General features: G+C 36.4%; 1 protein-coding gene and 1 pseudogene across 1 annotated transcript; one reads left to right on the forward strand and one right to left on the reverse strand.

Annotated features, from left to right (window-relative positions):
- Positions 1–421: 421 nt before the first annotated feature.
- Positions 422–9,247, reverse strand: PPP6C (protein phosphatase 6 catalytic subunit). The gene is made up of 5 exons (XM_041726355.1): positions 9,152–9,247; positions 7,882–8,023; positions 5,201–5,280; positions 4,818–5,027; positions 422–3,117 (listed from the first exon to the last, which is right to left on the reverse strand). Exons 1-5 carry the CDS (start codon positions 9,152–9,154, stop codon positions 2,869–2,871), a joined length of 684 nt encoding a protein of 227 aa, XP_041582289.1. The 5' UTR covers positions 9,155–9,247; the 3' UTR covers positions 422–2,868.
- A 10,159-nt stretch (positions 9,248–19,406) lies between these two features.
- On the forward strand, positions 19,407–20,055 carry LOC121473163 (annotated as a pseudogene).
- The last annotated feature ends 860 nt before the right edge of the window (positions 20,056–20,915 follow it).

The raw sequence follows: 20,915 nt of genomic DNA on the forward strand, positions 1-20,915 counted from the left end.
GTACACAATTTTCTGGAGGCTGATGGAAAGCAATTCTATTTCTGACAACGAAAGAGGCTCAGAAAGAGTTTGGATTTGCTTCCGCAATACAGGCATTTTCAAAACCTGGTGCTAGGCTTACAAAGCAAACACACACAAATCTTAATGCAAAGAATATTTCAAACCTTATTTCAAAAGCAAAACCCAGGGTTTAAGACGTCACAATCTTCCAACAGTTCTGGTCATCCAGATGTTAGGAGCTGATGCAGAATGCATATTAGATGTGCTCTTGATGCAGACTTTTTAGGATCACACCCAAATGAACACATTTAAAGTAGTGAGATGTTTCAGGAAAAAGCATTAACCTATGAAAAGCTAGCCAAGTGCATATCAGGAAAAGGGGAAAGGGAGTAATTGGCAATTAAAAGTAGACAGTTCTCACTAGAGCCTAGGACACTTTATTAGAAACCAAGTATATCATCAGCAAATAAAAATAGTTATTACCCCCATTAATACAACATAAAGGATTTTACATTCAGCCTAGATACAGGGAGTAACAGATCCTCCTGCCTACAAATCTATGACTGGCAAGTATCTTCCACTACATGATTACTCTATATCGTACATAGCCCTTATTTATTAAATCCAAATATTCCTTTTAGGCTTACAAAGTCCAATACATTCACTCTCTCTTCCCTTTACATGTCTAATTGTAAAAACTTCTTTTTTTCATGCAAAAAAGCCGTTATTCAGCTGAAGAGAAAAAAATCAGACAAAATAGAGATGGCAATTAAGGAATGGACAAAATATTATTGGCACATGCCCAACTAGTGACAAACAAATGCAGTACACCATGACTTAAAAATAAAGGTCACATTACAGGGATAGCTAAAACAACTACATCAATCTAAGCTAAGGAGTGTCAAATGGGAAGGGAGGGCTGAGGTTACCGATTTTATTGGTACAACTTAGAAGCAGAGGAGAGCAAGCACTTAAATACAATTTATGGTAACAGAAAAAAACACTGCAGAGAGCTGTTCAAAGACTACACCAAGTTGTCTGCATCATTAATTTCCAGTGTTTCACAATTAGTAAAATACATAGCTACATATCCCTGTAAGATAAAAATACCTTTCCCCCTGAATTACACTGGGGTCAGGGCAGTAACACAAAGCTACTGACCCAACAGTTCAAGTGTGTGCAGCAAATGTCTTAGCCACTTCTTTCATATAGCTATACAATTAAAAACTAAACAAGGAGCTAGGTGGTTATGGCAAAAAAAGAAAATAAAAATAAAAATATTATTGTGCTCATTTAATAAAAGAAAAACCCTGATGAAAAATTATGTGCCAAGAAGCTTAGATTATAAAGATTTTTATTGCATTTTTAGGTAACCTGGAAGTTCTTATCCTGAAGGGGAAAAGTTGGTTTTCAAAACTACCTGAACAGATACTAAAGTGCTTTATTAATTGGCTGGCTTCACAAAGATTTCCTGGAATGACAAAAATTAATTATAGTAGTAAAGGGATACCAACTATTTCACAAAATAGTAAATTCCAACATCATTTATGACCACAGTCATAAGAGACACTGGAACACTTGTCCTTATTAAGTGGACAGTTGCATATAAAGAACTGATCATCACACCCTTTGGATATTCAAATTACTTACACAAAGCCGAAACATGGTACCACAGACCTTTACAAAAAAGGACAATTTGTTTCTTTCTACACTTTTTAAAATTTGCTTCAAATTACAGTTCACAAATACAAGAGTCCTGACTTTTCAACCTTTCCAGTTGCAGTTAAAAATTGAACACTTTCTAAAAGTTAAGGTCAAGTGTTACATCAAGAGGAGAATGATTCCTACTGAAAAGTACACAGATTTTACTTAATGATATGCATGATAGATTGTAAACTGGATCAATCACATTTTACTCAACTAGTATCAAATGAACACATCAGCATTACAAGTATTAAATGTTTTTCTATTACTATAGAGAATATAAACCAAAACATTAATATGGCAGTTATGTTCTTTAGGCACAGTTTAGTAATTTTTTTTTTTCAATAAATAGTATTGAATTTCAGTTGAAGTTTTAAACTCAATAACCAAAGGGTCAAAAACTCTGACTTGGGCGGGGGGAGGAGGGGAGAATAACTTTAAACTAACAATGTAAGCTGTTTAAAATTTCTAATACTTTAACCTATCTGGGTTTAAGATTACTTTATTAAAAAATACAAGGAATCTGAAAAAAGATCGATACAATTATCTTACTGTACAAAGTCATAAGCTGTAGCAGTTTTAACTAAAATTTAAAAACACAACAAGGAGGGCAGCCCTTTAGACCAATTTATTTTATATCCACTTAAAATATCATCCAACAAAGGACAATGAAGTTTACAGCTGGGACAGGTATACATAACTCGAGGCATTTGCAGTCCATCGTGCCCACTGAATAACAACTTTGCTGCTGAAATTTCTTAAAACTTACCAAACTAAAACAAAAGGCTGAATGATACAAAAGGAGGAGCATTTCGGTATAGTCTGTTCTGTCAATTGGCTTTTTAAAAAGAGGAGACACATCCTGTTTCCCCCAGACCAGTAAATAAGCAAGAGCTACATGCAGCAGTGTGAGTATTAAGACATTTCTCAAGTCTTCTCAAATGAGTCCAAAGTGGGGATGGGATAGGGGAGAAAATTGATAGAAAAACATTGCTATAGACACCATAACAAACAATAAATTTAGATAATTTAAAATTAAAAAAAAGGCAAGAGGCAGCATTTCAGCAGCAAAGTGCTCAATAAAAAGTATATTGTAGAGGGTAATACACGAAAGTTGGGGTATGAAGAAGGAAGAAAAATGGGTCAGCAGGATGGGCGAAGGCCTCAAAGAAAATACGGCGTCGTCGTTCTGGGAGGAATAACACGTTCTGAATCTGGAACTGCCCGGAATAACTTTGGTTCTCTTGTATTTACATCTTTGAAGACCATGATCGAAGCGATATTTCCACAACGATAGCAGTAATTAGGAGCAGACCATACTGTTACCAGCTTCTCATCAAACATAAATTTATAGCCTTCGTGCACTAGTTGGTGTGCTCTGCAGATGAGTTTTAAGTTGTTGATATGAACAAACTGCAAGTCAGAAAGGTTTTGTTAAATATCTAGCACATAAAAAGAATCATGTTATATTTATATATAAAATAAGTAAGAGGGATCCCTGGGTGGCGCAGCGGTTTGGCGCCTGCCTTTGGCCCAGGGCACGATCCTGGAGACCCGGGATCGAATCCCACATCAGGCTCCCGGTGCATGGAGCCTGCTTCTCCCTCCGCCTGTGTCTCTGCCTCTCTCTCTCTCTCTCTGTGACTCTCATAAATAAATAAAAATTAAAAAAAAAAATAAGTAAGAAAATAATATTTAAATACAGTCTGGGGCTCCTGGAGCTCAGGAGCACCCAACTCTTGATTTTGGCTCAGGTCATGATCTTAGGATTGTGAGATCGAGCCCCATGTCTGGCTCCACACTGGGCATGGATGGAACCTGCTTAAGATTCTATCTTTCCCTCCTCTCTCTCTCTGCTCTCCCCCTCCCTCTCTAAAAAAAAATAAAATAATAATAAAAAGTATAAATCCTTTTACTAACGTTCTCATGATTATAGAACCCATTCTACTATAGTTATCCCCACTACTTACAGTAAGTTATAGACAAATAAGGCTGTTTTGGCCTAAGTTATAGAAATCATACAGTCACGTAATTTATTAGAAGAAATGCATTCTATAAGCACTATCAGATGTGAAACGAAATTTTTATGGTATAATAAAAATATATTGCTATCAACTATCACCTACTAAGGGTCTAGTATGGTTCTTTGTTTTTTAAAGATTTTATTTATTCAGAAGAGACAGAGAGAGAGGCAGAGACACAGGCAGAGGGAGAAGCAGGCTCCATGCAGGAAGCATGGAGCTTCCCAGATCATGCCCTGAGCCAAAGGCAAACATCCAACCACTGAGCCACCGAGGCATTCCTCTATAGTATGATTCTTATAAGAATTCTGAGATTTGGGATCCCTGGGTGGCGCAGCGGTTTAATGCCTGCCTTTGGCCCAGGGTGCGATCCTGGAGTCCCCGGATCGAATCCCACGTTGGGCTCCCGGTGCATGGAGCCTGCTTCTCCTGCTGCCTATGTCTCTGCCTCTCTCTCTCTCTCTCTCTGTGTGTGTGACTATCATAAAAAAAATAAATAAATAAAATAAAATAAAAAAATAAAAAAAGGAATTGTTTAAAAAAAAAGAATTCTGAGATTTATTATACTTCTTTTGTAACTTAAGGAAACAGAGGCTCAGAGAACATATGTAATTTACTTAAATTATTGTTGAACCTAGCTCTCTAATTCCATTGTGCTGCATTACTTCCCAACACAAGCTCATCCCTACATGCATATATAATGCGTATGTGTGTATTTTTTTTATTGATACTAGTGAATTTCAAAATTTGGCTTTTCACTATATATACATATATCAAATCATGTTATACATCTAAAACTAATACAATGTTATACATCTATTACATCTAAATTATATATATTAAAAATTTTATACATATGTATGTTGCCTATATCATATTACTTAATTGCAATATTTGAAAAAGAAACGTTTACACTATTACCAAGTGGATACTGAAGGAAGTGCTTTCCTTATGTGATCTTATTTAATGAATAAGGAAAGACATACAGAATAAGCTAGATGAGAAACAGAAGGTTGTTATCTATAGCCACCACAGTTCTTTTGTAGTCCATTAGCAATCAACAAACCATCTTTCCAAAAATATTGGCTTTACCTCATTTGTGACCTTTGCGCCAAAAAGCCAACCTGCTCCTCGGGGACTGATTGCCCAAGTATCCACGTCTTCAGGATCTGACCAAACCAGATCACAAAAGGCTCCTTTATGAGGAATTTCCTGATTCCGTTCAATGGTTCGAATTTGATCCAGTGTTTTGATATCAGGAGATAAACCACCATGAACACACAAAATCTGCTCATCTATTAACTAGCAAAAAAGGATAACAGTGTTGAAAGTATAATAATAAACTTAGTCATATCTAAATTCATCAATGAATGCTAATGCTATAAATATAATTGAGACGGCAATTAGATAAAAGTATGCAAAGGGGTATTGGCAGGAAAATACTTGAGGTTTTGCACAGATTTACATAAACTTACAGCTGCTACTGTGAGCATGTCAAAAACTTTGGTACAGTATCTCCAGGCATTAGCATTTCCATATTTGGTTTGGCACTCATCTATGAAAGAAATAGAAGAGTTCCCATTAATGAAGTTCTGAATCTGCCAATAAAAATAAAGAGCACATCCAATCCTAAAGAAGTTTAACTTAAACCAGGATGGCAAGCTATAACGTGATATGCCTTCCATATAGAGTCATGAAGGAGACTAGTGTTTAACTAGTCTAAGCATGTGGTCTTGCTTTTCATTCCAGAAGGGGCCATACAAAGCAGCTGAAATTATTGATCAAACTGCTATGATCAGGAAGAGTTAAATATAAGTTCATAAACCCAAAACAAATGCTTTTGTCTACTATGTTATTCATACTGGACAATTCTATCAGTAATTTATTTAAAATGACCACCTTACTCTAATAGGATAATCAAACAAATCAGAGGACCCTTAATTATAGGAGCATGGGTGATTCCTATCTCAACATTTCTCAGGCCCAGACCGCATCTTCAGAGATTTTCTGCAAATTGTGCAACGAAATACTTGAGCTTCAGTGACTACACCTGCAATCATCACTGGAGACCAGTTGCAATCAGATTCTGACATATTCCCAGTGAACAATTTCTCTGCTGTTTACAACAGTAAATAAGACATACATCTCTTCTTTCAGTTAATACCATGGAAGTTCTGTTCTTTGACTTCTTCCTCAATTTTAAAAAAGATGCCATATCTTTATTGCCATAAGTACAGCTGATAATGATAGAGAAGACTATGGGTTGGGCAGCCCCGGTGGCTCGGCGGTTTAGCGCCACCTTCAGCCCAGGGCCTGATTCTGGAGACCCAGGATTGAGTCCCCCGTTGGGCTCCCTGCATGGAGCCTGTTTCTCCCTCTGCCTGTGACTCTGCCTCTCTTTCTGTGTCTGTTGTGAATAAATAAATAAAATCTTAAAAAAAAAAAAAAAGACTATGGGGTATGATCAATCCTCATGATTTTCTAAATTACCCTATGTGTGAAGCAGGATCTTCATGTAAACTTGCCATGAGAACATTAACATTGGGCTGAACTTGCAGGCAGGAATCTTTTTCATCTTCATACATGTGCAAAGCATTTGGTTCATAATAACTGCTTAGTATATGTTTATCAGTGTGAACTGAAGGCCCAATATAATTGTTATATATGGACATTTTGCTACTTTAAAATCAATGTTAAGTTCCATGATGACTAAAATTATCTCCTGCCTGAGAAACTACTGGACTTCCTTTTATCAAACAAAATAATAGATGAGCACAGCTTGGGAACAACATAGCTCACTCAATACTAGATGTTGTGCTGTTGTTACTTTCTTCAGTCAAGGCCTCTTGATTAAAATGCCCTCCTTCCTCTCCTGCTTTTAATCTCTTTGTTCTTCACTGATAACTGTTGGTCAAATTCTGGGTATAATTATATGTATAACATTAATCTTAGAGCCGGTTGCTTTTACTAAGCTAATACCACTGTGTATACTATCCAAATTATTGACTATTTTGCAAAAGAATCAAAAACTTTCATTTTAAATGGTACTTGTTATTTTGTGAATGAAAATCAAAAGTAACTTGTAAAAAGGGGACAAATATTAGCCATCTAACTTATCAATTACTATTAACAAGCATATAATAATAAATTATCAAAATTTCTCAATTTAGTAATTGATAGTGGCTTACAAATAAGAGTTTGGCTCATCTTTATAATGACATAAGAGAATCCAAAATATAAAATCTGAAACTAAAGGGTATGAGATTAATATTTTCAAATATCTCAATATATGCCTTAATTAAGCTTAAGGAAAATTCATGTTAATAATCTCAACAGTCCTGCTCTCTATCTCCTTCAAAGAGCTTTGTAACCTAATTTTTTTTCCTAACTTCATTTTTTAAAACTTTCAACCATATACAAGTTTTATAGAAGCAGATATATTTTGCTTTTAATGGCTAAGTTCTGTTTCTAACCCCTGAGGTCCTAGCATTCTCTGGATGGAACACATAGATACACACATATATATATATACACATAATTATATATGTTATACACATATAATATTATATATGTCAGCAACTTAAAAACAACTCCAATGTCCAATGTTAAAGGTACTGATTTAATCAATTATAGTACATCCATACAGTGTAATATAATGCAACTATAAAAATAATGTCAATGAAGTAAAGAAAGGCTGGTCACAGCATTAAGTGAAAAAAGCAGGTATGTACACACATAAATATGTTTATAAACACACACACACACACACATATACATATAATATATAATAGGTTCTCAACTTTCAAGTGCAGAACATTTACCTTCAGCAGATTCTAGGATTCCCACTCCAACAGGTTTTCAGTGGGGGCCCAGCAATGTACATGTTTAACAAGTACCCCTGATGATTCCAATGATGTAAACTGAGGGCTACACTTTAGGGCAATGATCCAGGATGATGTACATCAAAAAATTAAGAACAGTTCTCTCTCCATGGTAAGGTTCTCAGTTGAATGGGGGAAGAGGAGGAGTTAAAAAGTGGAAAAAGATGATTTATATTTCTAACTTTATATAAAGCACATGTATGACTTGTATGGCTTTTTTCCCAAAGAGGAAAGGAAAGCAATATTCAGAGAATCAGAGAAATAGAAAGTCTTACCATAAAATCCATACACCTGTGTTATCTGTCTACTTTCATGATTTCCTCGCAAAAGTGTGATACGATCAGGCCATTTAGCCTTTAGTGCAAGAAGGTAAGTGAAGGTCTCCAAACTATAGTAACCTCTGTCTACAAAATCACCCTGTAAATAAAAGTTTACAGTTAGAAATAATAGCAACAATATATTTTTTAAATTATACCAAGGTGTACAAACTCAGAGACATGGCAAAAAAAATAACAAAATTGAAGGGTCATACATTGATTTATTTGGAAATTGGGTTTTAACAAAAAATTCAAATTGAAGTAAATAAGCAGTCTCTACTAAGTGTGCTAGTCTTATGATTCAGGAGGTCTACAGGAACCTGTTATCCAATTCTCTCAAGGATCTTCCCTGAAAAACCACTATTTTTCTAATTCTCTATTACCTACATTAGCAGGTGTTTCAAAAAGGTCACATGTGAATCCAAAATTTTTTAATGAATTTCAAAAATCATTTAATTATTATTTTTAAATGTTTAAGTAATCTCTACACCCAACGTGGGGCTCAAACTCATGACCCTGAGATCAAGTCACACACTCTCCTGACTGACCCAGCCAGGCATCCTAAAAATCATTGTAATTATATAAAAAAAACTAACAACTTGAAGAAATAGTGTTTTTATAAAAGTATATACCTTAATTAGTGTTTTAGGTTCAGTTGTGTATTTTACAACTGCTTGTGAAGCCATACTACTTACACTTCCCATTAGTATTTTACTTGGGACAATGTTGTTAGATCAATAGGAAAACAGCTCAAAGAATAGGAAAGTGACACACAAACCTCTAGAAGAAAGAAAATGATAGGATTCATAAAAAACTCAATAGTAACATGACATTCCAAAAGGAAAGTAAGCAAATATCCACCTTAATAGCAAATATGTTCATATATTCATCAATCTACAGACTGATAACAGATGAAAATGAATGCTCAAGAAGATATGATAAAATAACAGTAAATTAAAGCTCTGTGCCTTAATCCTGGGAGGTTCTGGGTTATTTTTCTGCCAACCATTACTTATGCCTAGAACCCAGTCCTATGCATATGGCAATTTACTAAAGCAATCATTTTCAACCAGACAAGATGACAAAATGTAAAAAAGTATAGCATCACCTTTTCATACATTTACAAAGTGATTGTCATATGACAAAGAAATTGTTATATAATTTCCATGTAATAAATCAGATGTTTTCCATTTTAAATAAGTATTTGGTATCATGTGGGTTTACATACCATAAATATGTAGTTTGTGTCAGGAACCTGACCTCCAGTTCTGAATAGTTCGCAAAGGTCATAAAACTATAAAAGAAAGTCAATATATGCTGATTAATTACAAATTCCTGTAAAGGAGTAAAATAATAAAAGTGAGAGCGAAATGTGTAAAGGAGCATGTAATTAGGAAGGCCTGAAATACTGACACTTATAAAAAGAAATAAAGTGTAAGCAAAACTGCCAAGCACACAGCTCTCAAGCCTAATAGAAGCACTAAAATAAATCTCACAATTACCAATAAGGTCATTCCTAGATCATTAATGTTATAGGCCTTCTCCCTCAAAGTTCTTTCATTTATCTTGTCATCTAGAATTTTTTTAAGTAATCTCTATGCCCAACATGAGGCTTGAACTCATGACCCCAAGATCAAGAGTCACATGCTCCATTGACTGAGTCAGCCAGGTGCCCTATCACTTGAGAATTTGAAATAACTGATCAATTATCTAACTTGTTAATAAGCTAAGCTAACCACCCCACCCATACTCAGCATCTATTTTAATGAGACAAAAGATAAGGAAGCAAGTGGGTAAGAATTTTTTTCAAAGAATGAATTTACACGACACTTCACAGTTATCATGAAAAGCAGATCAACCTACCTTCCCACACTCTACTTTGGAGGCTTCTACTTTGGAAGCTATGGAATGTCTTCTCAATAATCAGTAAAAAAGAACTGTATATTTCATCATTTTCTATGTGACTGAAAATTAGTAATTGACAAATTGTACATGTGGTAACTTCAGTCAACTAGATTATCTTAATCCTAATTCCTAAAGAAAACTTCAGTTTTTCTAAGGATTTTGGATTAAAGGAATTTAAGGAATTTACTATAATTTACTGTACCAACTATAACTAATCACTTCCTATACAATCATCTTTTTTTTTGTTTTGTTTTTTTACAATCATCTTTTATACTTGAAAATAAAATTATTCAATTTCTAACACTTAAAACATACAAGAATCTTAGTCATAGTGAACAAAACTGAAATTTAAATGTTAACTACTGAAAGAAATAAAACACTGCCCTTTATAACAATATTTCATAAATCTGAAGTTATTACTTGCTTGAAGTTAAAAAAAAAACTTTAGAAAGTTTAAATAAAATTTTCCTACCTTCTTAAAATTAGCAAGCAAATAAATGAAATGTTCAAATCTCAGTCAAGTGGTAGACTATTATTCGTCCAAAGTATTTGCTGTCCATTTCTATCTATGTGAAGCCCTTCCCTTTGAGACCATACTTCTCAGGGCGCCTGGGTGGCTCAGTCAGTTGAGTGTCCAACTCATGGTTTTGGCTCAGGTACTGATCTCAGGGTCATGGGACTGAGCCCCGAGTAAGTCTGCTTGGGATTTTCTCTCTTCGCCCTCTGCTCCACACCCTCCACAGGCTCTCTATCTAAAATAAATCTTTATTAAAAAAGTATACTTCTCAATTTCAATCCCACAGATATATATATGATGGATGTATATCATATATCAATTACATAGTATATATGTTTATATATATACACACATTGTATGAGCAGTAAAAATATGTGTGTACATATCAGTGAATATATACATGTGAGTATATTACTCTGGCCTAATAATTCCACTTCCATGACTATATCCTAAAGATAAATAAATACTGTGTAAATATTTAGAAAATGTGTTACAATATCATTTATAATAATAAAAGAAACAACCTTCAGGACTAACATAAGAGACTATATTAATAAAGTATGATCTACCAACTCAAAAACTTGGACCAATCATGAATAATGATTATAATGGAAACTACACAGCAAAATGGAAAAATGATTAGGGTAAAGTATGGAACACAAAACTATACCTATAATAAACCACACATTTTACTATGTATACACACAGAGTCAGAAAGGGAATATTTAAAAGTTTTATAAAAGTTACTTTTATAAAGGTATGGTAAAAGAATGAGTGTCCTTAAACTTTTCTACTGAAATTTATAGAAATATGTGGGATCCCTGGGTGGCGCAGCAGTTTGGCGCCTGCCTTTGGCCCAGGGCGCGATCCTGGAGACCCGGGATCGAATCCCACGTCGGGCTCCCGGTGCATGGAGCCTGCTTCTCCCTCCGCCTGTGTCTCTGCCTCTCTCTCTCTCTCTGTGACTATCATAAATAAATTAAAAAAAAAATATATTTAAGAAATATGTTCTTAAATAAAAATTTTATAAGTTTCCATTTACCATATATATATATATATATATTTAAGAGATGATCAAATATTCTGCTTCAGGGACCCAACAGTTCCTACTCTATAATGAAAGTTTTTTTCCAAAATTCTTTAGTATAAAAAACATTCACTGAGAACATGTGCAGACAACTAAGCTTGTCCGACACTACTGGAAGCTCACTCATCATTTCACAAATAATTTCTACCATCTAGTATGTTTTCCACATCACAGATGCTCTGTAAATCTCATTTTTTAAGAAGATTTATTTATTTATTTTAGAGAGAGAGAATGTACACATGGGGGGGGGAGCAGAGAGAGGGAAGCAGACTCCATCCTAAGTGCAGAGCCTGACGCTGGGCTAGATCTCACAAACCTAAGAGGTTGTGACCTGAGCTGAAACCAAGAGTCCAGACACGACCAACTGAGCCACCCAGGCGCTCCTATAAATCTCATTTAAAACAAAAGCAATTCAAAAACAAAACAAAACAAAAGCAATCCTGAGATGTGGATTTTATTCCATCACTAGAGGCAAGGAAACAGTTGTCTAGCTCGGTAGTTTTTTTTAAACTTTTTAGTTTCAGGACCCATTCATAGTCTTAAAAATTATAGGTCTCCCAAAAGCTTTTGCTTATATAGTTTTTATCAGTTGCTACTGACCATATTAGAAATTCAAACAAAAAAAATTAAAACTAATCATTTTAATATTTAATTTTTAAAATAAGTAAATAGTAACATACACATATTTCTAATGGAAAATAAACAGTTTTCAAAAATGACACAAATTTAATGTCTGGCTAAGTAAAATGTCACTACGTTTTCATAATCTGCCTCTACATTCAATCTGTTGCAATATACTGATGAAAGTATATGAATAAAATCCAGCTTCACACAAGTATATTTTACAAAATGGAAAAGCATTTTAATAACCTTTAGAGATTAATGTGCATATTCTTTTAATATTGATTGACCACTTGATAAATGGTCTTTTTCCTATTCCGTTAGATGGACTGGTCAAACACTTAGTGGCTAACATACCAGTCATTTGAAAACGGAAATGATATTTCATTATACATCAGCAAAAAACCAGATTTGTTATCATCACCACCAACAGAGAAGTCTTTAAATATCAGAAGCTGACAGCCTCATGGTGGTAAACTCAAATTTTCTAAAATTCCTTTAAAAAAAATTATTTATTTATTTATTCATGAGAGACACAGAGAGAGAGAGAGAGGCAGAGACACAAGTAGAGGGAGAAGCAAGCTCCACGCAGGGAGCCCAATGTGGGACTCGACTCCTGGGACTCCAGGATCATGCCCTGGCTGAAGGTAGACACTCAACTGCTGAGCCACCCAGGCATCCCAAATTTTCTAAAATTCCAATTATTGATTTGAAAACCCAAATTTTGTCACTGGTAGTAAATATTATTAATTGTTTTCTTTGAAGTGACTGGCTCACTCCCTCATTGGTGCAAAGATGGTGGCCAAACATCCATAGTTTGTTATCCATTCTCTCAAATAAAAATAGTGTTCCATAAAAAAAAAAAAGAGGCTATTTTCAGCTCGTGATACAAAAAAACTACACAAGTATTTTCCTTGATCAAACGATCTTTCTTTAGAATGCACCAGATGTGCTCTATACATACTTCCTATTTCCATCACAGGACTATTTAAAAGATGCGTCAACTCAAGGGTTGAGAATTACAGTTAATATTACTGCTTCTTCAAGAACATTCTTTGTGGGCAGCCGGGGTGGCTCAGCGGTTTAGCGTCGCCTTTCAATCCAGGGCATGATCCTGGAGACCTGGGAGAGAATCCCACATCGGGCTCCCTGCATAAAGCCTGCTTCTCCCTCTGCCTGTGTCTCTGCCTCTCTCTCTTTCTCTCTCATAAATAAATAAACAAAATCTTAAAAAAAAAAAAAAAAACACTCTTTGTGATTATGGTATCTATCTTGCCAGGTAAGTATCATCACCAAGGACATTTTTAAATTGATACTGGCATTTTATTTTACTGTGAATGCATGCTGGTAAAGAATACAATGACAACCAGCATAGCCTGGTGCTACTCCCTGGATTCATGCTGAGATACCAGCAGTTTACCCTCAATTGATTTTGTACCACCTTATAGACCTTCAAAGGTCTATAGGCCACACTTAAAAAACTTGTGACCTAGCAGAAGTGACTTCTTCAATATTAATATGTAGCCATGCCAGGATTTAAAGCTCTGACAATGACATCTATGACCTCCTCACTAGATTACACTGTTTTCAATGCTTCTTAGCACTATATGCTTGCCAAAAAAATTTTTTAAAAGATTTTATTTATTTATTCATGAGAGAGACAGAGAGAGGCAGAGACATAGGCAGAAGGAGAAGCAGGCTCCATGCAAAGAGCCCGACGTGGGACTCGATCCCGGGTCTCCAGGATCATGCCCTGGGCTGAAGGCAGCGCTAAACCACTGAGCCACCCAGGCTGCCCGCCAAAATTTTTTAATGAGTTTATTTATACTCCTAACTCAATCTTACAATGCCAGAACTGGCCCAAGTGGAAACACCTATACAAATCCCAAAAGATACATACCACATTTGGATATTTAAAAGCTCCTAAAGTCCCATGCTTTTGATTAGCAATTGTTATAAAGGGTCAAGTATAAGAGAAACAATATTCAGTTTGGTGGAAGTCTTAAAATAACATGGGCTTACACCTGAAACTGTATGTCAACTATACTTCAATTAAAAACAATAATAAAAAATAACATGGACACAGGCACCCAAATAAGTTTCAAATCTCAACTATGCCCCTTAGTAGCTGTGTGAGTTTGGGCTAATCCTTCAATCTTGCAGTCTAAGTTTTCTCTTCTCCATAATTAATCGCACAGGACTCTTGAAAAAAATACATGGTACATGTGAAAAAGTACTTTGTTAACCTTCAAAACACAAGAAAATGTTAGCAAGAATTGTACATTGGACTAAAGGTGTATATGTAACAAAGAAGGTAAAATTTGGGCAGCCCAGGTGGTTCAGTGGTTTAGTGCCACCTTCAGCCCAGGGCGTGATCCTGGAGATCCAGGATTGAGTCCCACGTTGAGCTCCCTGCATGGAGCCTGTGTCTCTGCCTCTCTCTCTCTCTCTCCTCTGTGTATTCTCATAAAAAAATAATAAAATAGATAAATAAAATAAATAAAATATAAAATAAATAAAATCTTTAAAAAGGTAAATGATCTTTATTACGTTTCAATTAATTGTTAAATTCTATTAATCTATTTTTAAATATTTAAAAGTAATTAAATTCTAAATTTAATCAGAAGAAATCTAAATAACAGTTTACCTAAACATGTAATAGAAAATTAACTACTTCATAAAGAACCAAGCATAGGAGAGAACTCACAATGACAGGAGGAAAGGAAGAGGAGGAAAAAGGCCCCTCAAAAGAAAGTGAGGGGAAATACAGCTGCTTAGAAAATTTCAAAATAAGATGATTTGTTCTTATTCCTAGGATAAGTTCCTGATCTTCAAGTAGAACCTCAAAGACAAGATCTTTCTTTTGGACTGGAGTCCCTCTGGCTTGGGGCCCCTGAGTAGCTAGCTCCTTGTACTGAATTTCCCACAACCTTCAGATGCTTCACCAAACAAGCCTTAGTCCTGCCAATAATCCGTCCACTATTCATAACAGGAACAGATACCAGTGAGTGAAACAATGTTTCTGAACTCAGAGCCTTTATAAGGAAAGATGGCTGCTCAAGATTCCTACAGTTATAAAATTTTAAATTCTGGCTTACATTTGTAAAAGAAAAAAATCCAGGGGCGCCTGGATGGCTCAGTGGTTGAGCGTCTGCCTTTGGCTCAGGTCATGATCCTGGGATCCTGGGATCGAGCCCCACATCAGGCTCCCCCTGGAAAGCCTACTTCTTCCTCTGCCTATGTCTCTACCTCTCTGTGTCTCTCATGAATAAATAAAATCTTTCTTAAAAAATTCCAACTTTGGGATCCCTGGGTGGTGCAGTGGTTTGGCGCCTGCCTTTGGCCCAGGGCGTGATCCTGGAGACCCGGGATCGAATCCCACGTTGGGCTCCCGGTGCATGGAGCCTGTTTCTCCCTCTGCCTGTGTCTCTGCCTCTCTCTCTCTCTCTGTGACTATCATAAATAAATAAAGAAAAAAAATATTAAAAAAAAAATTCCAACTTTTTCTTTCCTATGTAGGGAAAAACCCAGTTCTTCACTAGTGTATGCTTCTTTCCTGTGTGTCTTCTGTACTAGTCACACAGAACACTCACACTTCTGGTCACCAACTATATAGAGGTTTTTTTTCCCAACAAGCAATTTTCTAACACTAGCTGGTTGTTCTACAATTTAATTCAATTATGACACTATACATGGAGAGGTGACATCAGATCCTAGAAGGGCTCAGTCCCACAAGACTATGCTACCTCCTCCCCACCCACCCACTCCCACACACTACAGACATCAGTCACAAGCTCAGGTTATCACCTATGCTTCTGACCAACCAGCTATAGATCAAAGGTTATGGAAGTTACAAAGACTTCGTCCTTGGGTCTAATTAATTTGCTAGAGCAGCTCACAGAACTCAGGAAAACATTTACTTATATTTACCAGTTTATTAAAGAATGTGACAAAAGATACAAATGAATATTCAGATGGAAGCTCTCTGAACCTCTTACTTCAGAGATTTTATGAAGCTTCATCATGTAGACATAATCCATTATTAACTCCATTTTCAGCCTTTCTCCCTTCTGAAGAGAAGGAGGGGCAGGACTGAAAATGCCAAGCTTCTAATCACAGTTCGGTTTTTCCAGTGACTAGCCCATATCCAGGAGCCATCTGGGAATCCAACCAGAGTCACCTCATTAGAACAAAGGACACTCCTATCACTCAGGAAATTACAACGGTTTCTGTCCTAGGAACTAGGGGTAGAAACCAATATATATTTCTATTATCTCACTGCATTAAAAACCACCTATGTCAAATCTCTCACTTGACCCAAATGATAAGACTGAGACCCACAAGCACTCAGGTCACAAAGCTACTTAATCTTAGTGACAGATCTGGAACCCAGATTGCCTACCTCTTTTTACTGTACTATCTTGAATAGTTATTCAATACAACAAATATTTATTGAGAGCCTAATGTGATACCAGTAATTCTAGAAACAAAGAAATAAATAGTAATGACCAAACAGATGAAAAGCTCTGCTTTCAAGGGGCTTACACTCTAATGAGGAGAGGTATAGAAAACAAAGAAATAAGTAAAATATATATACATATTACTTTTTCTGATAGTGATAAGAAAAACAAAGAAAAATAAAGCACTGTAATGGGGGTAAATAATGGTAGAGGTGGGAGGAGGTACTGATGTCTTAAATAGGGTAAGCACAAAAGCCTTATTGATAAAATGACTTTTGAGCAAAAATCTGAAAAAGGTAAGGTTATGGGGGAACAGCACTGCAGCCAGAGAGAACAGTAAGTACAAAATGCTTAGGAAGGTATGCTTGCTGTCTGAGAAACATGGAAGCTGGCGTGGTTAGTGGACTGAAAGAGGAGAAAAATAGGAAAGCACCAAAGAACATTTTTAGGTCCTTGGGGGTGAATGTAAGCACCTGGGCTTTTAACAGGAAGCCATTAGGAGACCCAAAGCAGAGGAGCAATTATGATCTTATGTCTGCTAGGTTTTATGGGCTATGAGGAACTTAGGGGTAAGGAAAGGTAGAAGCAGGGACACCACTTGGGGGCTTCTACAATAATCTAGGTAAAAGTTAATACTGGCTCGGACCAGCATCATAAAAGTAGGAAATGGTCACAAGTGAACAGATTCCAGATGTTTTCTGAATGTAGCATCCACTAGATTTGAGAACAACTGGATACAGAATATTGAAAGAAAGGAATCAAAGATGACCCAATGTTTTTGGCTTAAAGGGTACCTGGGTGTCAGTTAAGCGTATAATTCTTGGTTTTGGCTCAGGTTATGCCCTCATGGGTCATGAGATCAAGCCCTACATTGGGCTCCATGCTCAGGCAAGGAGTCTGCTTGAAGATTCTCTCCCTCTGTCCCTCCCCTGACTCATGGCTTGCTAGCTTGCTCTCTCTCAAGAAAATAAACAGGGATCCCTGGGTGGCGCAGTGGTTTGGCGCCTGCCTTTGGCCCAGGGCGCGATCCTGGAGACCCGGGATCGAATCCCACATTGGGCTCCCAGTGCATGGAGCCTGCTTCTCCCTCTGCCTATGTCTCTGCCTCTGTCTCTCTCTCTCTCTCTCTCTGTGACTATCATAAATAAATAAATTTTTTTTTAAAAAAAGAAGAAAATAAACAAAAAAAATTGGCTTAAGTAACTGCACAGTTGTTAATAGTCATGATTGAGATAGTTAAAACTCCAAGGAAAGACTTTATTGTACTTTTTTCTTTTAAATAGAATTTATTTTTTAAAGCAATTTTAGGTTTACAATAAATTTTAGCAAAAGATATAGAGAATTCCCATATATCTGCTGCTCACAAACACATACATACAGCCTTTTCCACTATCAATATCCCATACCAGAGTGATACAGTTGTTACTGATGAAGCTACATAGATGCATCATTATTACACAGAGTCCAGTTTACCTTAGGGTTCACTCTTGGTGTTGTATGTTGTATATTGTATGGATCTGGACAAATACATAATGACATGTATATAGAATGATAGTATCATACAGAAGTTTCACTACCCTAAATATTCTCTGTGCTTCATCTATTCATCCTTCCCTCCCCTAAACCCTGGAAACCACTGATTTTTTTTACTGTCATCATAGTTTTGCCTTTTTCAGAGTGTCATACAGTTTATATCACACGTAAGTCACTTTACAGATTTGCTTCTTTCACTTAATAATATGTATTTAAGGTCCCTTCATTCATGTCTTTTTTTAAAATTTTTATTTATTTATGATAGTCACAGAGAGAGAGAGAGAGAGGCAGAGACACAGGCAGAGGGAGAAGCAGGCTCCATGCACCGGGAGCCCGACGTGGGACTTGATCCCGGGTCTCCAGGATCGCAACCTGGGCCAAAGGCAGGCACCAAACCGCTGCGCCACCGAGGGATCCCTCATTCATGTCTTTTAGTGGCTTGATAATCTCATTTCTTTTTAATGCTAAATAATATTCTACTGTCTTGACGTACCAGTTTATTTATCCATTCACCTACTGAAGAACATGCTGGTTGATTCCAAATTCTAGCAATTATGAATAACTGTCATAAACATCCATATATAGGTTTTTAGGTGAACACAAGTCTTCAATTAATTTGGGGAAATAGCAAGGAGCATGACTACTAGACTGTACAGTAAGAGTCTGGCAAGAAACTGCCAAACAATCTTCTAAAGTGGCTATACTACTTTGCATTCCCATCCAGCAGGAATGAGAGTTCGTGCTGCTATCCAACTTTGCCAACATTTGGTGGTATCAGTGTTCTGGATTCTAGACATTCTAATAGGCTTGTAGTAGTATTACATAGTTTTAATTCAAATTTATTTCCCTAATGATGTATGATGAAGAGCATCTTCCCATATGCTTGTCATTTGTAGATCTTCTTCAGTGAGTTATCTATCTACTCAGGTCTTTGGCCCATTTTTTAATGGAGCAGTTTGTTTTCTTATTATTGAATTTTATTTTATTTTTTTTTAAGATTTTATTTATTTATTCATAGAGACACAGAGAGAGAGACACACACAGGCAGAGGGAGAAGCAGGCTCCATGCAGAGAGCCCGATGCGGGACTCGATCCAGGGTGTCCAGGATCACGTCCTCGGCTGCAGGCGGCGCTAAACTGCTGCGCCACCGGGGCTGCCCTTATTATTGAATTTTAAGAGTTATTTGCATATTACGGATAAAAGTCCTTTATCAGATGTGTCTTTTGCAAGTATTTTCTCCTACTCTGTGGCTTGTCTTCTTGTTCTGACAGTGGCCTTTACTTTACCAAGCAAAAGTTTTTAATTTTAGTGAAGTCCAGCTTATCAATTATTTCTTTCATGAGCAGATTGTTTTGATTTAAGCTTAGTTTGGGAAATAGGGAACCAGGAGTTTGATTTTTTTTTTTTTTTTTAACAACTGCATTGAGACATAATACACATACCAGAAAATACCCCTCTGTAAAGTACAAAATTCAGTCGTTTGTTAGTATACTCTATGTTTGGAAACCACCATCATAATTAATTTTAGAACATTTTTAGTGCTTGCTGGTGGTGGCTGTGTCGCTGGTAGAGGCATGGGAACTGGTGGCTGAAGCCTTTGGTTTGGGATGAACCTCACTCTCGATGAAGGCCAAGAAGCTGAGCCAGAGCCATGGCCAAGTACAATGGTAGCAGCTGAGCTGACCATTGCTGCTGGATTTGCAGGACATTATGTTTTCTAAGCCATGAAACATACGGAACCTCAAGTGAAACAAGTTTTTCAACATCTACCAAAATCTGCCTTTGGGGATAGCTATTACAGAAGTGGGTTTGAACCCAAAATGACAAAACGAGAAAAGTCATCATTAATACTAGGCATCCTACTGCCAATAAAGGAAAAATAACAGCTGCTCATTGACAAATTGTGTTTTTAAATCACCCAGACAAGGGAGCATCTCCTCATATAGCAGCCAAAATCAATGCAGCTAAAGATTTACTAGGTCAAGCCAAAAATGAAGTAAATGTGTGATGAGTTTTAAGTTATTGTTAATTTACATATATGAGTGCCAGCTTTTTACAATGCCTCAAATTTGTAGCCTCAAAGCTACAAATTAAAAAAAAAAAAAAAAGAAAGAAAGAAAGAACACTTTCATCATCTCCTAAAAAATGATGTACCCATTGGTAGCCACTCTCCACTTTCCACAACCCTACCCCGCAGCCCATGGTGGTCACTTACCCACTTTCTGTCTCTATGGATTTGTCCATTCTGGATGTCTAGACATGTGGCCTCTTATGACTGGCTTCTTTCACTTTTTTTTCTTCTTCCTTTCACTTAATATAATGCTTTTCAGGTCCACCCATATTGTAATATATGTTATTGTGCTATTCTTTTTCATAAATAAATAATACTCCACTGTATATATTTACCACATTTTACTTATCTATTCACCAACTGCTAGACATCTGGGTTGTTTCCACTATTTGGCTGTCAGAACCTGATTTTGATACATTAAGTCTCAGGTACCTATCAGACTTCCAGGTACCCCAGATATGCTGTAAACAAGTGATCAAATGAGTCTTGAATTCAAGGAAAAGGATCTGAGTCAGAGAGACCAATTTTCAGGATATATACACACATACATGAGACTAGAAGAGATAAAGTAACTGGAATGGCTGGGTGGCTCAGCGGTTGAGCATCTGCCCTCATTCAGCTCAGGGTGTGATCCTGGAGTCCTGGGATTGAGTCCCACATCGGGCTCCCTGCGTGGAGCCTGCTTCTCTCTCTGCCTCTCTCTCTCATGAATAAATAAATAAAACCTTAAAAAAAAAAAAAAAAAAGAGCATAGCCTTTGAAGTCCAAAAAGACTGGAGGTCAAGTATCAGTTCTAC

Source organism: Vulpes lagopus, chromosome 12, assembly GCF_018345385.1.
Source record: "Vulpes lagopus strain Blue_001 chromosome 12, ASM1834538v1, whole genome shotgun sequence".
In the NCBI taxonomy this organism is placed as follows: domain Eukaryota; kingdom Metazoa; phylum Chordata; class Mammalia; order Carnivora; family Canidae; genus Vulpes; species Vulpes lagopus.

Excerpts from the sequence above, each read along its gene's own strand:
- PPP6C (XM_041726355.1), bottom strand. Across the intron at positions 5,281-7,881 it reads ACAGGTGTATGGATTTTATG|ATGAGTGCCAAACCAAATAT; the intron begins GTAAGACTTTCT and ends TTTCTTTCATAG. Across the intron at positions 5,028-5,200 it reads ACATGCTCACAGTAGCAGCT|TTAATAGATGAGCAGATTTT; the intron begins GTAAGTTTATGT and ends CTTTTTTGCTAG.